The sequence below is a fragment of the Cetorhinus maximus genome, chromosome 3 (assembly GCF_964194155.1).
Source record: "Cetorhinus maximus chromosome 3, sCetMax3.hap1.1, whole genome shotgun sequence".
NCBI lineage: Eukaryota > Metazoa > Chordata > Chondrichthyes > Lamniformes > Cetorhinidae > Cetorhinus > Cetorhinus maximus.
Genome location: NC_135881.1, coordinates 68,668,178 through 68,690,265, shown reverse-complemented (window position 1 = coordinate 68,690,265; position 22,088 = coordinate 68,668,178). Strand labels below are relative to the sequence as shown.

Below are 22,088 nucleotides of genomic sequence, written 5' to 3'. Positions count from 1 at the left end.
GCCCTCTCAGAATCTTGTGTTTTAATAAGATCACCTCTCATTTTGCTAAATTCCAATGAGTACAGGCTCAAGCTCTCCTCATAAGAAAACCCCTCCTTACCCGGAATCAACCTAGTGAACCTTCCCTGGACTGTCTCCAATGCCAGTATATCTTTCCTTAGATAAGGGGATCAAAACTCTTCACAATATTCTAGGTGTGGTCTAACTAGTGCCTTGTGTAGTCTTAACAAGACTTCCCTGTTTTTATACTCCATTCCTTTTGAAATAAAGGTAAAAAGGAGGAAAACCTTAGACTACAGGACAATATAGATGGGTTGGTCAGATGGGCAGAACAATAGCAAATGGAATTTAATCCTGAAAAGTGGAAGGTAATTCATTTTGGGAGGACTAACAAAGCAAGGGAGTACATGATAAATGGTAGGACCCTAGGAAGTACAGAGGATCAGAGGGACCTTTGTGTGCATGTCCATAGATCCTCGAAGGCAGCAGGAGAGGTTGATAAGTTGGTTAAGAAGGCATATGGGATACTTGCCTTTATTGGTCGAGGCATTGAATACAAGAGCAGGGAGGTTATGATGGAGCTGTATAAAGTGTTAGGTCACATCTGGAATACTGTGTGCAATTCTGGTCGCCACACTATAGGAAGGATGTGATTGCACTAGAGAGGGTGCAGAGGAGATTCACCAGGATGTTGTCAGGGCTGCAGCGTTTCAGCTATGAAGAGACCTCAGGCTGGGGTTTTTCTCCTTAGAGCAGAGAAGGCTCAGGGTGTACCTGATTGAGGTGTACAAAATTGAGGGGCATAGATAGGGTAGATAGGAAGAAACTTTTCCCCTTAGTGAAGGGGACAATAACTGGGGGCATTGAATTAAAGGGCAGGAAATTTAGAGGGGATTTGAGGAAAGGTTTTTTCACTCAGAGGGTGGGGATATCTGGAACCCTCTGCCTGAAAGGGTGGTAGAAGTAGGAACCCTCAACATTTAAGAATTATTTAGATGAACACTTGAAATGCCATAGCATACAAGGCTAAGGGCCAAGTGCTGGAGAATGGGATTAGAGTAGATAGGGGCTTGATGACTGGCATGGTCATGATGGGCCGAAGGGCCTCTTTCCGTGCTGTAAAACTCTGACTCTATGACTTAACCTGGGCAACTGGATTACTAGTCCAGTGATATTGCCACTATCCCAGTCTCCCCATAAATTAAAGCAAACTCTAGTTTTACCAGTTAACGTTTATGAATTTAGGAACTAGTCTTCACATCAAATCATTTACAGTAGACAGAAAAGTCTTACCTATTAATCTGAACTCTTGCTTTCAGTTTAATTTTTTTCCCCCGGTTTAATTCTTTGCTTTTCCAGTTACGCCCATACTGGATTTAGTGACGAGTAATGAGCCAGATTAGGTACACAATCTGACAGTAAGGGAGCATCTTGTAAACAGTAACCATACATGACTGAATTAGATATGGAAGTTTGAAAGGGAGGAGGTTGGGTCTTAAACTAAGAAAGGGACATAAACTGACAAACTGGGCTGAATTGTTAACTGGTAACCTAAAAACAGTGGGAGGTATTCGAGGAAAGTATTTTGTACAATACAAGACTAGTACATACCCCTAAAAGACACGTACTGCATTTATTTGTGCGCAGCGATGCTCCACAAATGTGGTAAGATACAGTATAAAGCTAAAGGAGTGATTAGTGCCTCTGTGTTGGGTGAGTTGTCTTGGGAGAGGCTGCTGCTGCTGGACTGCATTTCTTGCCACCAGATTTGGAGGGTTTGCGAAAGCACTGCTGATGGTACTTCTCCAATACTTTGAGGTGCCTGCTGCAGGTCAGCCAAGTCTCCAAAACGCATAGAAGCAAGGGATTACTGCTGCCCAGTAAACCATGACCATAGTCTCGATTTTGAGACTCTGGTTCTCGGGTGCGCTTTTCCCCGGTAGGCCGAAGGCTGAGCTGGTACATTGGAGGCGATTATGAATTTTGTCATCTATGTCTGCCTTTGTCGCCACCTGGTGGGACATGTGATTTGTATGCCTGACACCAGAATCCTGAAGCAATTGCTCTGCTTGGAACTCAGTCGTAGCAGGAGCCTTGCAGGAGAGCAGTGGTAGGGGTGTCAATAAAGCAGCCCTGAAGAGGTCAAACATAACTGCCAACTCGTGGGAGACCCTGGCTTGAGACTGACCAAAATGAAGAAGGCTCCTTTGAGATGGCACTGAACACAGAGACTTCGGGGAACATGCAGAGGTGAAGTTGAGGCATCAGAAGGGAGTGCACAAGCAACTCATCTACCCAACACTTCAAGCATCATCTGACTCACATAGCAGAGTCTGCAGATTGCACATTGGACTTATCAGTTATTTCAGAATCCATCAAACCAGAGTGGTAGCAAGTCATCCTTCATCCTGAGGGACTGTCTAAGAAGGAAAGCTAAAAGAGGTTGCAATAGTGCAGTAGACTGGGATAGCTATTAAAGAAACAACAAAAGGGGCACAGCCAAAGTATTAAGCGTTGCTTAAAAGGAATACAGATAAACTGTAAAACTGATGTCACTGTTAAAGCACTGAATCAAGAATCATAGTTTCTTGGGAAAATGGTGCAAATTATTTGTCACTTGTCATACAGAAGTCTTGTCGCTATTCTAGCTATATTTTAAGCAGATTTTTCTGAAAATCAGTATAGTGAAAAGCACCTGAAATAAAGTGTAAGTCTATTCAAAGCATTATTAGAATTTAATGAGGTGAAAGTCACTAAATGTAGTGTCTTGGCTGTAATGGGGTTCTGGAATTAAAAAAAAAAATTGTGATGGACTGTCACTGATTCTAGGAGGTAAGGAGGCTGAAAGTAGAAATTCACAATTGAGACCCTGAGAAAAACTAAGTTAGTGGGAAGCTAGGTATTGTATCTATGATGGAGGTTGAGGTAAAGGAAAGATTGATCAAACAAGACCTTTCTTGTATTTTGTGCCACAGTACAAAAAGGCCTTCCCTGATATCAAAGTATTGTTTAAGCCCTTGATGGACTTGGGTTTTTATGTAGAGCATGAGTTCCCAAAGCGTGAAAGTGGAAACAGTATTTTGGAGGCACGTTTGTCATTGGAAGTGACCTGGGAGTTCCATTTGAAATTAATAAAATATTACTGCATAACAGATGGAGGCAAAATAAGAGAAAAATGAGAAATCTGAAATTGAACACATTGAAAGAGATATGATTTGCATTCTCCCACTAAGGCATGCGGGTTCCACTGAGTAAGATGTTGTGATAGAGCCACTGCACTGAGAACTATAGAGACTGAACTGAGGGTGTGCAACCTATAAGAATGTAAAGTGGAATCATTGACGGAAGTAGACATGGTTGGATAACAAAGAAGTTATTAATATGAATTAGGCATAGACTGATGGAAAACGGATTAGAGGAGTGAACCTGTCAAAAATTTGAGCTAAAAATAGGTTGAGCAGAGGTTTGTTGACAGGCTATATAGCAACTTGCTTAAAACATGTTTCAGATTTTGCCATATTTTTGATGCTCAAGGTGAAAAATGGTTTCCTCTTTGAAAACAGAGTTTCCGAGACAAGACCCCTAGTGGCTTACTTCCTCGTTTCCCTCATCCCTGTTTGTTGTAGAATGAAGCAAGCAATATTTGGTGAAATTGGGCTTTGTAAAAAAAAAATGTTTAGTAATGGCTGCTTTCAAACTTCTGTTTCAAAACTGATTTTTCCTATACCTGGAATCCTGGAACTAATTGTAGCATCCTAATTCCTGATGTCAGTTAACTCAATAGAACAAGTATCCATGGTCCATGTGACTCAAGTGGTGCATTTGAGTAATTGCCCAAATGAGCATTTGGAAGCTCTGGAGTCCCCTCCAGAAGCACCTTCCCTCTGAAGTGCTGTGAGATGGGTATCAAAGAACCAATTTTAAGAATTTTTTGAACTGGTTTTCTTTTCCTTGTCTTCTGTGCTTTGTTTCCAATTCTGTAACTATTGAGCCTTATTTCACTTTTTGCATCTTTATGTCTTGAAGGTAATTGAAGAGTAATCAAAGTGCACAGCTGTTGAGCAGAGTCTGCTGGCCATTTGGAAGAACAAAATTAAGAAATGGCTAGAAGAGAAAAGGCTTGTGGCATAAATATATGGCAACATCTTGAAGGAATGAGCTAAGAAAAAAAATACCTTGGTTGCTGGAAAATAGTTTCACTATACCTATACTTCTGTAATGAGGGAATTTGCTGCTTTTCTCGAAGTTATTTCAGTTGGGTGGAATCAAAAGTGCCTTGGATTTGACCTATTTTGAGGTGGGATAGGAGGCTTCGACTCTGAGGGATATATGCTATAAACATTAATTAATGTCTTTACTCTTTACAAATACTGATTTAACTTGTTGTAGATTTCCAGCATTTCCTGTTTGTTTCAGATTTCCAGCAAATGCTCTTTTTTTGGTATCGGATTAACTGAAAAGCCTTCTTTCAGCAACCATAATTTTGGTACAGAAATGGGATGTTTTTAGAGGTTATTTACTCATCCCAATAAAACCCTAGCTGGATTATATAATCTTACGTTAATTACGATTATTTCAACAAAAGTCTTTTTTTTTAGCCTGAAACTGACAAGGAGACCGGAGCAAGTATTAATTTGACGCAAGTGAATCTGGTGACTAATTAGGACATGGCAAATCGGGGAGGCACAGCGAGACCCAATGGACCAGCTGCTGCAAACAAAATCTGCCAGTTCAAGCTTGTTCTACTTGGAGAGTCTGCTGTTGGCAAATCTAGTTTAGTGCTTCGTTTTGTGAAGGGGCAGTTCCATGAATATCAAGAAAGTACTATTGGTGGTAAGTTTTACTTTACTGAGGATTTCCTTCAAGGCTTTAGTGTAATTGTATTCAATAACTTTTTTACTGTATGAATGTTTGTATTGTGTGCTCTACATCCTTTTTTCCCTCCCCTTTCACAGATTAACATCTCCATGCTGTTTTCAGAAAGGAGGATGAGATTCAAAGTTTAGCGGTGGCTCATTTACTGCCCAGCCAAAGTTGAAAGGAAAATAACTTAATTTTCTCTTGAGAATGCTGCACAAAATAAGTGCCCTAAATGGCACATGATCAAACTTATTTTAACATGTAAAAAAAAATTGGTACTTTTTTTGCAGGGGAAAATTATTACTTTGTTTCTTTTGAACTACTAGCCTTGGTAAGATTTATTTTGGAGACCAAATAGTATTAACATATCTACTTAAGGATTTTGATTAGGGATTTGTGAAGCAAAATTTAGTTGCGTGGCACTCACTCTCTGCACTATAGGGTGCTGTTTTGGGCCTAAAATTGTTTCTGATTTTTGTACGCTCTTTTCTGGGCCATCTTTTAGGGTAGGTCATTAGTATGGAAGTGAGTGCCAGAAGTGTATAGCATAGGCTGGTGTAACACGGGTTTGACTAGCAGTGCCATTTTGATGCATGCTCCAACTCATGCCCTCTCTGAACCTTGCACAGTCGAACATGTGTTTGGTAGCAGGACGAGACTCTTACCGATACTATTTAAAGGGGCCATTAACCACTTTCAGGTCGGTTGCTAATTGACTCTTACTGACTTTTTTGAGTTAGTCGAACTGTTTGGAGATTTGTACTGCTACTTAAAGTTGGAGTCTACAGGACGTGATTCAGCACATGGTGAGGGACTTGGTTAAGTCACTTGTTTCCAGTCATGGATGCTGTAGTTTCTATCCCCCTTGGCCTATAGCATGACTTAGAATGAGCAAATGGACACAGGAGGACAAGATATACTAAAAGGGAAGAAGTGGAGAAGGGCTTTCTATCCACCTAGAGTCTTCAAGGAGAAATTCTCCTATCTCTACCACAGCAAGGAACACTCTGCAACATCTCCACTTCACAAGGAGATCTTCATTGAAATATGTTACTTGTTGCAGGCAGACTTGCAGCTTCAGCAGGCTAAGGACAGCATTGTCAGTGGCTGTAAAAGATGATCATGAACTTGGGCTTCTTCTAGTCTCGAGGTGTTGACATTTCCAACATCTTGTGGTTCGCTGTCCACTGTTGTATATGGGAGAGCACTGATTCTATACAAGGTGAGTGGAGCACGTTGCTTCTCTCTCTAGCAAGAGAAGAAGGCATAGCAAACGTATGGTTTCACCAGATCACAGGGTGCCATTGACTGCAGGCATCACTCTGAGCACAACATATATAAATTGAGATGTACCACAGCCACAAAGGGTTCCACTTCCTCAATGTCTAGCTTGTGTGTGACCATACTTTAAGCATTGTGCAGGTTAGTTATCAGTATCTCGGCAGCAGCCGTAATCTCTTATTTTCTGGCTATTCGCTGTACTATCAGTGTTTGAGTTACCATGAGAAACCAGAGGCTAGCGGGTAACCAGGGATATCCTCAGACTACCTGGCTCATGACTGCATTGTGCAACCCATGCACATGTAAGCACCATGCAAAATACAAGAACCATGCTGCCACACATGCCATAGAGCATACCATTGGGGTGTTTAAGCAATGCTTCTGCTGCCTAGGCCATTTTGGAGGAGCCTTACAGAACTCTTCAGAGTGCATGGTATGATTCAACATGGCCTGCAACATCCTGCGCAACTTTGTCAACATGACACAGCCCTTGTTACCAGGTATATGGTGAGGTGGAGGCAACCAACAAAGCCTGCTTTCCAGCCAGGCTGCCCTGATTGGCCATTCGGTTGTGGTACTGTTGAACATAAACCCAATTCCTCATTCAACAGTCCCACACCTTACCTTTTCTCTGTTACTGGCCATAACAGCGTCCTCTTGGCACAATGCAGAAATAAATCCAGCACAAAATGAGCATTCCAAACCAACTTTATCAAACAAACTTAGCCAGCCTAAGTCACTAACAAAATTTGTCACAGAGGTCAGGGAAGAGGTTGCTTGGTTGGAAGTTGTGTAAGAATTTACAATGAGGTAGTATTTTCTTTAGAGCTGTTTGATCAGATTATCAAGAACATGAAATCTGGCTATGTTCATTTACTATTTAGGTCATATTTTACACTATTGTTCAAGCTACTTAAACGCTTCTATGACATTGCCAGCCCCTATCCTGTCTTCACCTCTACCATCAATATAATTCATACTTTTGTTACCTCAAACTAGACTATTTGTGACACAAACCTTGTCGGTTTCCTGAGCTTCTCCCAAACATCTACTTAGAATCTCCAACTAGTCCTCAACTCTCCCGCGTGTACATTTCACTCATCCATCATGGTAGCCTCACCAGTCACCATTGTCTACTGTTGCACCAATTCAGAATTCCTTGTCTGCAGTTTTCTCTATGACCTTACTCTGACCCAGCTCTGAAATCTGTTCCAGTTCTATGTCAGCCAGTAGCCTGGTCTTCTAACTTTTTTTTGTTACCTCTCTGTAGGAGTTCTTATTTGGTGACCAAGCTATCAGCTGCCTAGCTCTAACTCTGAAGAGTTCCATAAACTTCACATGATCACAACCCTCAATTTTTTTTCAAACATGCTTTTGGTCAATTCTACTACTGCTTGGTCTTATTTTCTTGCATGTATTTTGAAATGGTTCATATTGTTAAAGCCATTAGGCCTTTATCAAGCTCCACTCTTAGGGCTTGCTGTACTGTGACAAAACCACCCAATATTCTAGGAACATCCTGGAGAGCAAAGATAACTCCAGAGTCCTTATCTCTCCTGCCAGAATCCTTGACTACTGCCTCCCACATTTTGTCTGTACAGTGCAAGGAACTTGTAGATTTTTTTCATCTTTACAATGTGGTCATCTGCCTCTGCTGCATGGCTCCTAAGCCAAACCCCTTGTGCTGTCTACTACTGCAGCCCTCAGTTGCTCACCAATCAACTCCATGCCTTTTCCTTCTCATCTCCACTGTTTCTTGACCCCATTACAATGAAACTCCTGACTATTCAACTTTCACTCTTGGCTCTTATGCTAGCTTATACTGGAGCTGGTTCCTTGTTCTCACCACTGCTCAAAATAAACACATTAACTCTTCTGTCCTTACTAACTACAGCTCCATCTTTTTTCCTGAAGCCTTTGCTCATCTCTCCCATAGCACTCTTTGATTCCTTTCAGTTAGGTTTCTTCCTCCTGCAGTATCGAACAGTCCTGACCAAAGCCACAGGTCATAATCATTATAGCACTAAAGGAGGCAATTAGTTCGATGGAATCGATGCAGGGGCTCTGTAGAGCACTCCAGTCAGTCCAGTTACCCTGTTCTATCCCCGTAGCCTTGCAAGTTTATTTCCTGCGAGTGCCTTTCCAATCTTTTGGAAACTGTTGTCTCTGCTTCCACCAAACTTGTGGGCAGCAAGTTCCAGATCATGAAGCAAAAACATAAAATGCTGGAAAAACTCAGCAAGCCTAACAGCGTCTGTGGAGATAAAAACAGTTAATGTTTTGAGTCCATATGACTCACCAGAGTCAGTTCCAGAGCATTACTACTCACTGTATCAGGGGAGAAAGTTCTTCCTGACATCCCCTGTATCTCTTGCCCAAAATCTTAAATTTGTGTCCCCTACTTGTTGTGCCATCAGCTAAAGGGAGCAACATTTTTGTTTGCCTTATCTAAACCTGACATTATCTTGTGTACTTCTCCCCTAAACCTCCTTTGCTCCAAGGAGAACAACCCCAGCTTCTCAACCTAACCCTGTAACTAAATTCCTTCATCTCTGGGACCATTCTGTTAAACCTCTGTACCCGCTCATGGGTCTTCACATCCTTCCTAAGCCAGAACATAATGCATTACTCTAATAATATTTGTGACCTAACCAGAGCTTTATAAAGGTTCAGCATAACTTACCTACTTTTGCACTCAATGCCTCTATTTATGAAGCGCAAGATCCCATGTGCATAGCTAGCTACTCTTTCAATATGCCCTGCCCCCTTCCAAGATCTATGCACACGAACCCCTAGTTCCCTCTGTGATGCTGGCTCTCCTTAAGTAACTTGAACCTCTGAGTGCCTGTTAATTTTTGTACCAACAATAAGGGGAAAAAAAACTTTACCCACCATTAATGTTAAACTGACAAAGCCCATGGTTACCAGGAACATCTTTACACCTTATTTGAACAAGGGTTTTATTTTTGCCACTTTCCAATCCTCTGGCACCTCCCATATCTCGGGAAGTTTGAAAGATTATGGCAAGCTCTTCCACTATCTCTACTGTCGTCCTCTCTGCCCCACTCCAAGCTTAGCCAGCCTTTCTAGTACACCCTCCCTATCTATATTCATCCCATCTAATACCTCTACCAGCTCCACTTCTTATATATTGTCAACATGCTCTTCGTTAGTGAGTACTTTGCAGCAGTATTTACTAAGTATTCAGCCTTGCCCTATGCCCCCTAAGCATATATCACCTTTGTCCCTATTAGACCCACCCCACCTCTTCCTACCTGCTTACTGTTTACATGCTGGTAGAAGATTTTTGGGTGACCTTTTTATTCTATTCCCGTATTCTCTTTTTGCCAGCCTTATTTTCCTCTTCACTTCCCCTTTCATCTTATTGTACTTGTTAGGTGAATCCTTCAAGTGAAGTCAAGCATCACATCTCTCATTAAGGAGCTCTGGCTTTAGTTCCTCTTTTTGGAGTCTACTTAGCCTGTACTTGAAATATCTCTTCCCTAAAGAACACCCATTATTCCTTTTTTTTTGTCAAACTGGTGCCATTTTACCCAGGCTGGATCCCATCTCATCCTGTTTAAGTTGACCCTCTCCCACTTTAGGTTGTTTTTTTGCTCCTCTTCATTACTAATCTACACCATTTGAGATAATCATGCTTATCTACATGCTCTACCAGAGACATTTGGTCCACTTCAACCACCTCATTCTACAGCACAAGATCCAGCAATGCCTCCTCCCTAGTTACACTGAAAATACTGGTCAAGGAAGTTCTGCTGAACACATTTCATAAATACCTCCCTCTCTTTTCCCTTTACTCTTAACATCTGTTCCCCTATATCATCTCTTTACAATTCTTGCACATTTTGTGATTTCACCACAGATTTGCTCATTACCTCACTATTTGGACACCTATGGAATATCCATAGTGTGCAACTGTATCCTTTTTGCTTCTTAGCTCTAACCAAATGGATTCTGTCGTTGCCTCCTCAAGAACATTCTTTTTCCAACACTCTCTTCCCTAACCAGTACTGCCACTGCATCACCCTTATCTTTCTGAACACTTTGTATCTGTGAATATTAAATGTCCAGTCCTCACCACAGTTTCGTTATTGCTACTATATCATATTCCCATGCAACTGTTTGTGCTCATAGCTCACTAACCTTATTCACCATATTTTGCGTATTTACATAACATGCATTCTAAATCTAGCTACATATTCCTCATGGTCCTTTTGATCTGTTATCTAATGTGGTATTCTTTCCTTCTCTAGTATTATCCAACATTCTCACTCTTATTCCTCTTTTTTTTTCACTACTATATGCTGGTACCCATTGCCCTATTAATTTATTTTAAACCCTCCCTAACTGTATAAGTGAATCTCCCCACGATCACATTGCTCTTGGTACTGTTGAGGTGCAACCCATCCATTTTCAATAGGTGCCTCTGCCCCAGAACTGGTCCCAATGCCACAAGAGCTCTGTCCTACACCATGTCTCAAGCCACTCATTGATCCTCCCTATCTTCCTATTTCTACTCTCACTGGCACATAATATCTGGATTACTTCCAGTGCTACCACCTTTAAAATCCTACTTTTTAAACTTCCCTAGCTCCTGAAGCTGACAGTAGGATTTCCAATACCTGCCCCCTTGGTCATTGGTACTGATGTGTACCACAACTCTGACTAATTTCCTTCTGCCTGTAGAGTTTCTGCATCCTGTACTCCTGGCACCATGGTGGCAACGCACCATGCGGGACTTAGTTACAGAAACACCTGTCTGCCTGTCCCCAACTATGGAACCTCCTACAATGACTGCGTGTGGGCTTCCTTCTGTACAGTCCCTTGCCTGTTGGTGCTATGGTCTGGGCTGCACTTCTTCAAGGTGACTTCACTCCCATCAATCTCCAATGCCGAGTACAAGTTTGAGTGTGCCACACACCCTGAAGAATCCACCTCCTGCTTCTTCCTACTCAACTGGATGGTCACCCATCTTCTATCCTGAACTCAGCCACCCACAAGCAGACAATCTCCTGGACCGAATGATCGAGGAAACTCTCAGTCCAGTTGATGCTCCGCAGTGGCTCCAGCTGTTCCTCAAGCTCAAACCCAGAGCTTGTGCTCAAGCAGCTAAAGACACTTCCTAAATGCTTGCTCTCCCAAACAAATGATGTTGTGAAGTTCCCACATGGTACAGGAATTGCAAGCAACCATTCTCGGTGCCCACCCATGACCCTAAAAATAAATTTTCCTCTTTTAGAATCTAGTTAGTGCCTTGTATAAACTATTACTTGTAACACCTCTAGCCTTCTACTCAGGCCCTGGTGTCTCTCGTCCATCTCTTGGACCACTCATTATCTCTAAAATACGAGAACCGCACCTCTTCCCTCACTGCACCAGTTCTCCAAGTCTGGTCCCCTACAGAAGCAGTACTCATAGAACTGGACTTCATTCGTTAGCAAAAGCCTCCGCTATTTGATCATTTTCTTTGATTGTGACCACAATGCATTTATCCTTCTTAGAGCTCTGCAGCTAACAATACAGTTGATGACATTGTCCTTTCTATCCTAATAGCCAGTCGAGCTGCAGTACCCCTGCAATGTTCTATGCCAATATAGATACGACAGAGTTCTACACTACCTGTTGAATGTCTAAAGAGATCCAGAAATAACATTAAAATCTAGATAGATTGACAATTCACACTTTTGGTATAAGTTGTGAATTGTTTTGGGATATCATGATGTGAAAGGCAATATATAAATGCAAATTTATCTGCTTTTTGTTTGCCTTTTCTCTTTCCAGTATGTGCATGGCAATTGCATAAAAATTCTAAGCTATCAAACGTAGGCTAGGAACTTCTGATAACAACAGCGACGAATGTTGAGATATTTGCTGCTGTTGCTCATCGGAATGTTGAAGTGCTGACCTACACACATGCGTGGTAGAGCTGGGATGTTCATTGTAGGCGATGGCTTGTCAGTGATTAACAGTGGGAGCTCGGTTGGAAAGACATACATTTTTTACAATTTAAACCTGAACAATTAATCCCAATGCAGTACCTCCAGCCCCCACTCCACCCCTGCCCACAAACTCCCTAATAGATCACCAATTTTACAATTGCTGTCAATTTACTTTCTTTGCTCATTGGAATTTTTCCAAAGTACCAACTTTGGGACATGGTATCCAAAACTCAGATACTCTTATGGCCTGGCCAGTGCATTGTAAAATTTGAATGTAATGTAGACTTGGTATTGCTGTAAAAATCTTGAGATGTCATCAACTTTGTTCGTAAAAAAAAAAGTGCATATTGGTGCCACACATGTGCTAGGCAATGACCGCCTCCAACAAAAGAGAGTCTAACCATCTCCCTGTCACATTCAACGGCATTACCATCACTGAGTCCCTCACTGTCGACATCCTGGGGGCTACCATTGACCAGAAACTTAACTAAACCAGCCATATAAATGTTGTGGCTACTAGAGCAGATCGGAGGCTGGGAAATTTACGGTAGTGGCTTGCCTCCTGACTCCCCAAAGCCTGTTCACTATCTACCAGGCACAAGTCAGGAGTATGACCGAATATTCTCCACTTGCCTGGATGAATGCAGTTACAAAAGCACTCTAAGCTTGACCCCATCCAGGACCAAACAGCCCACTTGATTGGCACCCCTTCCACCCACCTTCAACATTCACTCCCTCCACCACTGCTGCGCAGTGGCAGCAGTGTGTATCATAATCGAGGTGCACTTCAACACATCACCAAGGTTCCTTCGACAGCACCTTCTAAACCCATGACGTTCACCCCCTATAAGGTCCGACAGCTGTGGCATGGGAAAACTACACTCTGCAAGTTCCCCTCCAAGCCACGCCATTCTGACTTATAGCTATAATGCTGTTTCTTCACTGTCACTGGATCAAAAACTTGGGACTCAATTCCTGCCGCACTGCAATGCCTTGCTATAGTTCAAGAAGGCCTCACACCATCACCTCCTGAAGGACAATTGGGGACGAGCAATAAATGCTGGCTTTGGCAGTGACATTTTCATCCCATGAAAGAGTAAAACAAAATAGGTACAGTAAATTCTCTCAAAGTTGTAGTTGTATTTCTGATAGAAACAACTTTTAAGTTAATCAAATGTTCCCATTACAACCAATGTAAAGTCTCTAGTTATGTTCTGTAGGACCTTACTAAAACATACCCTGTGAATTGAAATACTGTTAAATTCCTATGTTGGTAAATTAACTTTTAAATCTTGAAAGTAAGAAATATGCTAAACTCCTGCTTGCTGCTGTCTCCTCGAACCTCCTTGCTACACATCCTGCTCCTTGACCTTCATAGTCACTGCAAACACTTCCTCTCACTGATACTCCAGTTTGCAGCCTCTGCCTCTCTCTGACCCTCCCTCTCACTGTTGACCCTTCCTCTTGCTGAACTTCCTGCTCCTCGGCTCTCGCATTCACCGATTCTCTCTCCTAAACCCCCTCTGGAGGTGAATGGCATGATGGAGGAAGAGTGGGCCTCGACTTGCAGGAGGTAAGCCATGAGCTGGCAAGGAGGTAAGAGGGTGGGTCAGGGCGTGGCAGAGGCCGCTCCAAAATGGCGATAGGGTCATGTGTCCATACGTCAGACCTTGTGAAACAACTCTAAAATGAAACTCCACACTAATATGTGCCTCATTAATTGACTAAGGTTAAAGCGGACAACTTAAAAATGGAGAGTTAATATTTGAAGTAATGTATCTGCTGTAATCTAGGTTTTGCACTAATTCATTTCTGTTCAGCATGTTCCCATCTCTCTTGGAGTTTGTGCGGTTAAACCCCTTGTATACTTTTTCAAAAGAATGTACTGAGTGAACAAACTGAATTAATGTAACCAATTAAAATATGTCAATATAAGCTTGATATGTTTTCTGCATCCTGCCAGTGAGCAAAATCATGAGGTGCACTTTTTATCCCCCTCAGTATTGCTCTGCTGCTACCTTAATCTCATCCAGGCCTTGTGTGCCCAACAGCACCTTGCCCATTCTTACTGATAGCAACATGTTTCAAGGCCACCTTGACTTGTCTGTTTCTAGACATTGGGCCTTTCTGACTTTCCTTGCCCCAAGCCCCAGGCCCACTCTTACTTGTCAGATGCACATGCATCTGTGAATGGAGTGCTGATACTGGTTTTAGGATGGGAATATAGTGGGCTGCAGATTCGTCCGAACATAGGAGATAGGAGCAGAAGTAGGCCATTTGGCCCCTCGAGCCTGCTCTGGCGTTTAATAAGATTATGGATAATCTGTTTCAAATTCCACATTCCCATTTAGCCAATGACAACCTTAGACTCCCTTGCCTAACAAGAATCTATTGAACTCTGTCTTAAATATTCAATGACCCCACTTTCAGCACCATCTGAGGCAGTGTTCCAAAGTTGCACAACCCTCGGAGAAAAAAAAAATCTTCTGATCTCTGTCCTAAAAGGGTGACCCTTAATTTTAAAACAGTGCCCCTAGTTCTGGACTCAGTCACAAGAAGAAACCCCCTTTCCATGCCCAATGAAGTCACTCTTCTAAACTCCGGTGGAAACGAGCCCATCCTGTCCAACCTATTCTCATAAGACAACCCGCACATTTCAGATATCAATCTAGTAAGCCTTCTCAGAACCACTTCCAACATATTTACATCCATCCTTAGATTAGGAGACAAAACTCCACACAGTATTCAAGATGTGATCTTGAAATGATACCTTACAGCTGAGAGCAGAGCAAAGAAATGGTCTGATGGTCAAGGGCAAACATCTTGTACTACCTAGTACTACCATGACTTGGAATGCTCAGCTCCCTAATGCTCAAGAATTTTAGATTTCCCTTAACTTCTCAGCCATCATCCAATACTACCAGGCCCACCACTTCCTTTTCACCCATAATTGCTCCTACACTCCCCATATCTAACTCTAGTTTGCCACATGAAGCTTTTCATCATCTCATGTATCTTAGATTTTTTTTTGAGAGTAAGGAATTAAATACAATGGTAAAGAAATATATCCCTACAACAGTTAAAATCCAGTGCAACATAAAAATAGATTTGATTTTAGTTGCCATAAATCAGTGACCCAATAATATATTGATATATGGTGTAACATCTTCATTGCCTTTTTTGAATTATTTTCCTCCACTTCCCCCTCTCCATTATAGGAAATAAACTGAAAAATGTTTGAGTAAATGTTGCTGGTGCAACCAAGCATCTCTTTATTTAAATAATTATGCAACTATATAAATAATTTTGCAGTTTATGCTACCAAATCTTAGAATTTCTGTCACCTACACACACCTCTCTCTCTCTCTCTCTCTCTCTCTCTCTCTCTCTCTCTCTCTCTCTCTCTCTCTCTCTCTCTCTGTCTCTCTCTGTGCATCTGTGTGTGTGTGTCTCTAACACTCAGGATCTAACCCTTCCCACTCACGAGCAATATGACGTGGGTGAAACCTCACATTCTGTTTAAAAGTTAAAACAATCTTAAAATGCTCAGAGCTTCTGAACTAGAACCTGACACGTTCAATCTGCAAAGTTCCCCAACCAAACTTTTGTTTCCAGCTATAACTCGTTCACCAGTGCTCAGTTTGGGTTCTGCCAAAACCACCCCCTGCTCCTGATTGCATTACAACATGGACGTTGAGGTGAGATTGACTGCTCTTGATATCAAGGCAGCATTTGTCCAAGTATGGCATCACGGAGCCCCAGCAAAATAGTCATTGGGAACCGGGGAGAAAATTCTCCACTGGAGTCATACCTAGCACAAAGGAAGATGTTAGTGGTTTTATTCATTTGTTCACAGGATGTGAACGTTGCTGGCTAGGCCAGCATTTATTACCCATTCTTAATTGCCCTTGAAGGTGCTTGTTGGATGCCAATCATCTCAGCCCTGGGACATCGCTGTAGGAGTTCCTCAGGGTAGTGCCCTGGGCCCAACCATCTTCACTTGCATCATTACTGATTTTTCCCTCTATCATAAGGTCAGAAATAGGGGTGTTTGTTGATCAGTGTTTGTGACGACTCATACTGAAGCAGTCCATGTTCAGGTCCTGCTGCATTTGGCTAACATTCATGATGGGGTGTAAAAAGGCAAGGAACAATCATATGACCCAAGTGCCAGACCATGACCATCTCCAACAAGAATCTAACCATTGCCCTTCACGTTCAACGGCATTACTGTTACCAAATTCCCCACCATCAACATCCTGGGGTAACCACTGACCAGAAACTGGATTAGCCACATAAATATTGTGATCAAGAGCTGGTTGGAGGCTGGGAATTGTGCAGTGAGTTGAAAGATGAGGTGCTGTTACTTAAACTAGCTATGAGCTTCTTTGGAACACTAGCAGGCCAAGGACAGAAAAGTCAAAGTTGAAGCAAGGTGGAAAATTAAAATGGCAGGTGACTAGAAACGCAGGGTGGAGGACTGAACAGAGGTGTCCCGCAATGTGTTCACCCAGCCTGTGTATGGTCTCCCCAGTGCAGAGGAGACCACATCATGAGCAGTGAATGTAGTATTACTAATTTAAAAGTATGAGTAAATCGCTGTTTCACCTGAAAGGAGTATTTGGCACCTTGGACAATGGGAAGGGAGGCAGCTGAAATGGCAGGTATTGCAGCGTCTGCGCTTCCTTGGAAATGTGTAGGGAAGGGTGTTGGGAGTAACTGAGGAGTGGACTAGGGTGTCTTAGAGGAAACTACCCCTGCCCTTCAGTGTCCTAAAGAGAGCTTTTGGTGAAGGCGTTAAGTTGGATGTGGCGGAAATGGCAGAAGATGATCAGTTGAATACGGAGGCTGGAGGGCTGGAAGGTGAGGACAAGGGGGAAACTACCATGGTTTGGGAAGGGAGGGGAAGCGATAAGAGTCAAATACCCCACAAAAAGGCAGGCATAGCTAGGGCCCATGGGAATATCCATTGCAATATTTTTCATTTTAGAGGAAGTGAGTAGAGTTGCAGAAGTTGTTCAATGTGAAAAGGAAGTTCAACCAGGCAGAGGGGTGTGGTGGTAGATAGGAATCGGTTGGGCCTCCATTCAAGGAAATGGAGAGCTTTGACAATCCTGATTGAAGATGATGGTATAGAAGAATTAGACATCCATGGTTTCAAAAAAGAAAGACGGTTAGGGCCAGGAAATTGGAACCATTTAAAGTGATGGAGGACATCAGAAGAGTCATGCATGTAGGTGGGAAGAGACTAGATATAGTCAAGATGGGAAGAAATCAGTTAATTGGGACAAAAACAGGCTGAACAATGGGTTTACCTGTTTGTGAATTTTGGGAAGCTGGTAGAAATGGGCTGTTTGGATTTGGGAACTGAGGTTGGAGGCTGTGATGGGTAGATCTCCAAAGGCACTGAGGTCAGTGACAGTCCTGGAAACAATGACGTAAGGCATTCTGGAACTTTTCCCTGTAACTTTGGTCTCTATCTGGGATTTGAAGAAAAGGTAATGAATGAAATTAATTAGGAGCATACAATCAAAGATACTAGTCACGATGTTGAATGATGAGAAGTACATTTCAAATTTTTTTAAAAAGGGAGGTGTATTGAATAAACTAAAACTGGGGATAAGGCTCCTGGTTCGGATAAATTGAATCAACATATTTTAAAATAATCTAGGGAAGAGATGGTAGAGGCATCACCATGCATCTAATAATTATTAGAAAAAGATGTAGTGCTGGAGAACTGGTGGATCGCTAATGTATTCCTATATTGAAGAAGTGAGAGTGGAACATGTTCGGTGAATTGTAGACCAGTGAACTTAACTTCAGTGGTGGGAAAAATAATGGAGCCCCTACTAAAGGAGAGAATAGAAGAACATCTCAACAAAAAATATAATAATGAATAGTCAGCATGGATTTCAAAAAGGAAAATCTTGCATGACCAACCTTATTGAATTTTTTGAAGGGGTAAGAAAGAAAGTGGACATTGGTAAAATAGTAGATGTAATCTATCTGGATTTTCAAGAGGTCTTTGATAAGGTGTCCCTCAATAGACTAATGAATAAGGTCAGAGAGTGGGGAGTCTGGGAGAAATGGCAGAATAGATTGCCAGCTGGCTTCAAGGCAACAGAGTGTGGAAGTAAAGGGCCATTTTTCAGGATGACAGCAGGAAGTAGTTTTCCACAAGGACTACTGATGTTCACAATTACCGTTAACGATTTGATATCAAAAGCAATTTCTAAACTTGAAGATGACATCAGTTTGGTGGGTGGGGATAGTCAATACTGACGAGGTTTGCAAAACAAAAATACAGGTGGACATTAAACTTGCAGAATGGGGAAATAATTGGCAAATGAAGTTCAACACAGATAAATTTGAGCCAGTACCGTATTGGTTGGGAAGGTGCCAGTCTAGGTGAGGTAGAGGAACAAAGTGATCTCCAAGAGCAAATATACCAATTTGTGGAAGTGCCCCACAGGTTAGCAAACCAAATACTACCTTTTATTTTTAGAAATATAGAATTGAAAAGTAGAGAAGTTATGTTAAACCTGTAATGCTGAAAAGAGACCTGTTGCTGAAGCTTGTCATCTTGCACTAATCAGGACAAATTTCATACAACCACAATTTATACTGAGGGAGAAAGGGGGCTGATTAATTGGCTGAGGCATTACCATGAAGAAAGCACCCGAGAACATGTGCTCTCCACGGTCCCGGGTAATTCTTTTTTTAAAGCGCAAGGTTCGAATTTTTCCTTTTGCTTGTAGAGAAGTTGCCCCTGCTTATGAATATACGTCCTTTCTAGCAAGTGATTACCTTGACTGATTATCTTAAATTGGTTGTTAGTGTAGCTATTAGTGCACTCAGGATTGTTCAGTAAGTCTGTCCAATCGTGGAATCAAACCTAATAGTAGACGTTTTATTTTGGGTCTTGCAAGTGCAGGCTGGTTTGGTACAGTCTGTACTGCTATTGCAAACAACCAAAGGAACATGCTGTTTGATTCAATCTGCCAATCACTGGAACCTTTTACAGCCTACTTACCTGGCATCAGACCGACACTGAAATTCATACACAAATTATGGCAGGCAGAATGTCTGTATCGAACTTTGGTTAGACCATGCTTAGAGTACTAAGAAGTTCTGATTGCTATATTAGGAAAAGGATATAGAGCCACTGTGTGGGTATATGTATCAGGAAAGGATTGAATAGCTGGGTCTTGTTTATTGAAAGCAAGGCCAAGGGATGACCTAATAGAGGTCTTTAAAATTGTGAAAGGCTTTGAAAGTGTGCATACAGAGAATATGTTTCCTTTTGTGGGGAAGAGCATAACTAGAGACCATCAATGAGAGTCACCAAGAAATCCAATAGGTAATTCAGAAGAAACGTATTTATCCAGACTAGTGAAAATGTGAAACATGCTACCGCAGGAAGTGGTTGAAGCTAAAAGGGAAAACTGGACGAGCATCTGAGGGAGAAGGGATTAGACAGTTGTGATTTAGCTGAGGAAAGATGGGAGGAGGATTGAGTGGAGCATAAACACTGGTATAGACTGGACCAAATGGCCTGTTTCTGTTGCATCTATCCTATGTAAGCTTACAGGTTCTATGCAAATAGTGATATAATTGTGGAACATGACCCTAAAATTCCATGAATTTTCTAGTGCTGAAAATAAATCAACAAATGGCAGCTACAGTTATAATTAAAACAATCAATAATATTAATAACACAATTTATGTTGGATAAAACAGTTTTTCCTTTGACACACTGTTAGCAAAGCCATGAGATTTGCGCCATTTTTTTAAGTCCTTATTTTAGCCTGAAGACTTGAGCTGAGTCTGAACAGTTGGATAGCATTTCTGCAGTGACCCCCAGTAGAATATTTCATTTAAATCTTTAGCAATGATAATTAAGATTCTGTTAATAATCTTTCCTTGTAAAGTTTGCAGTAATAACTAATTGGAGTGATTGTTTTCTGCAAATGCCACTAAAGAGGAGAAAGCAATTAAACACATTTTGTATATCCAATTAATGTTTTACACTAACTATTTTGAGTCCTTAGTTTTTAGTTTCAGTATTATCTGGTTTTATTTTCTTTTGTATGTTTTGGGGGGGGATGGTGAACATTCAATAAACAAAATAGTATTCTTGGACTAATTAATAAGCAACAGTCACCTGTGGAGAACATGGCCTTGTTCAGAAATTCCTGCAACAGGTAGAGATCATGAGCCTAAAGCAAACTAAGGGTACTTAAATTCTGTGACTACCGCAAAAGATTTGTGGCATCTGGTTGTTTGAGCATGCATTTTATAACCCTGATTTGAATATTTTTAATGATCAGAATTGTATATGTGATCCTGAGGGTGGGGAGGGGTATCATTAAAATTTTAATAAGCTGTATGTTGTGGACAAATCATTAATTTTCTGAAGTGATGAGGCTCTTGAGGACAATTATTTTAAGTTTTTTTTGTTTTAAAACCTAAATTTGTTTCACAAGTAGAAAATCAAATTATGTATTTGGGTCCATTTTTTACGTCTCATGCTGGGAAATTCTATACTGAACGTTTATCATGGTGTATGCAACACAAAGGCAAACAAAATGTGCCTGATTTTAAAACTTTGAGCATGCCAAGCAATACTTCTAAGATTACTGCTGAAATGAAGCTTTGGAGCTTCAATTGCAGTCTGTTAATTTGAGATCTGAGAAGCTGTTTTCAAAGTAACTACTTGCTATTTTGATTTCTATTTCCCTGAATCAGTTTTGTTTGGTATTCACAGAAAAATGGCAGTTATGACTACAGACTACAAAGGCAAAGAGTTGAAGTGCTCCAAGCTGGTTAACTCCAATCGGGTCCTCAGTTAATACAAATGCTATTTATAACTAATTTCTTAATGACAGTCTGGTACACTATCCCAGATTTTTAATGCATTATTGTAAATAAATGTGTAAATAAACACTGTTCAGTGACGTATAGAAGCTTTTGTGCTTTGTTGACAAATTGTTTCTGTAGTGTCCACTTCAAAAATATTCAAATTTCTAAGTGCATCAATGCTGTAACATGCTAATGCATTATTTTGTTTCAGCTGCTTTCCTAACTCAGACTGTATGCCTGGATGACACAACTGTGAAATTTGAAATATGGGACACAGCAGGGCAGGAAAGATATCACAGCTTAGCCCCAATGTACTATCGAGGAGCCCAGGCTGCCATAGTAGTATACGACATTACAAATGATGTAAGTGGAGTTATACAACTACATTCTTAATTTTGGTTGGAGTGATTCCGAGATTTAAATTGACTGAAAATGTTTCTTTCCAGTAAATGTACAAAATTCAAACTTCATTTCACTGGAAACACCAGCTCATATAGTGCATTTTGTGACCATCATATACAGCTTTCTGATGGTTGTATGAATGGTGCTAAAATGTTAAGATCCTGTGTGTGATGTGGGAAGCACCAAATTTGGGGAAAAGGTACAGCTGAGTTGTCAGCTGGTATTATCAATTTGAAACAAAAAGCTACAGATTTTTAATTGGTAAAACTACTCTAAACAAATGGGTCAAGTATGCTGGGGTGTCCATAGGATAGCAGGAAGTAAACAGTGAAGCTGATGGATTGAAGTTTTCAGCTCAAACGTGGGTAGGGTAATTTCAGTGCTTTGAGAATTTGATGAAAAATACATTACTTAGATGCAGGAATAAAAATGACAAGCTTGATAGTTATTATGTGAAAGTGAGGAGGGTTTCTCCCAAAATAGTGCCTATTAAAGACTTGCAAATGATCTATTTCTTTTCTAGATATTCCTTTGCTCTTTTCTTAGAGGAAGTAGAGTATAGGTTTTTGTCCATTGTATTTTCCATATGTTACTCTTTCATGGGATGTGGGCATCACAGGCCAGCATTTGTTGCCCATCCCTAATTGCCCTTGGTTTACTAGTCCACTTCAGAGGGCAGTCAAGAGTCTACCACATTGTAGTTGGTCTGGAGGCATGTAGGCC

General features: G+C 41.2%; 1 protein-coding gene across 5 annotated transcripts in view; it reads left to right on the top strand.

Moving 5' to 3' along the window:
- rab5aa (RAB5A, member RAS oncogene family, a) overlaps positions 1-22,088 on the top strand; it is a 40,318-nt gene that overhangs the window by 8,636 nt on the left and 9,594 nt on the right. For all 5 annotated transcript variants that reach the window (XM_078538509.1, XM_078538510.1, XM_078538512.1 and 2 more), the window contains 2 exons: positions 4,599-4,833; positions 21,175-21,326. In XM_078538509.1, coding sequence (XP_078394635.1) covers positions 4,668-4,833; positions 21,175-21,326 — 318 coding nt within the window. In that variant the 5' untranslated portion in view covers positions 4,599-4,667. The remainder of the gene's footprint in view (positions 1-4,598; positions 4,834-21,174; positions 21,327-22,088) is intronic.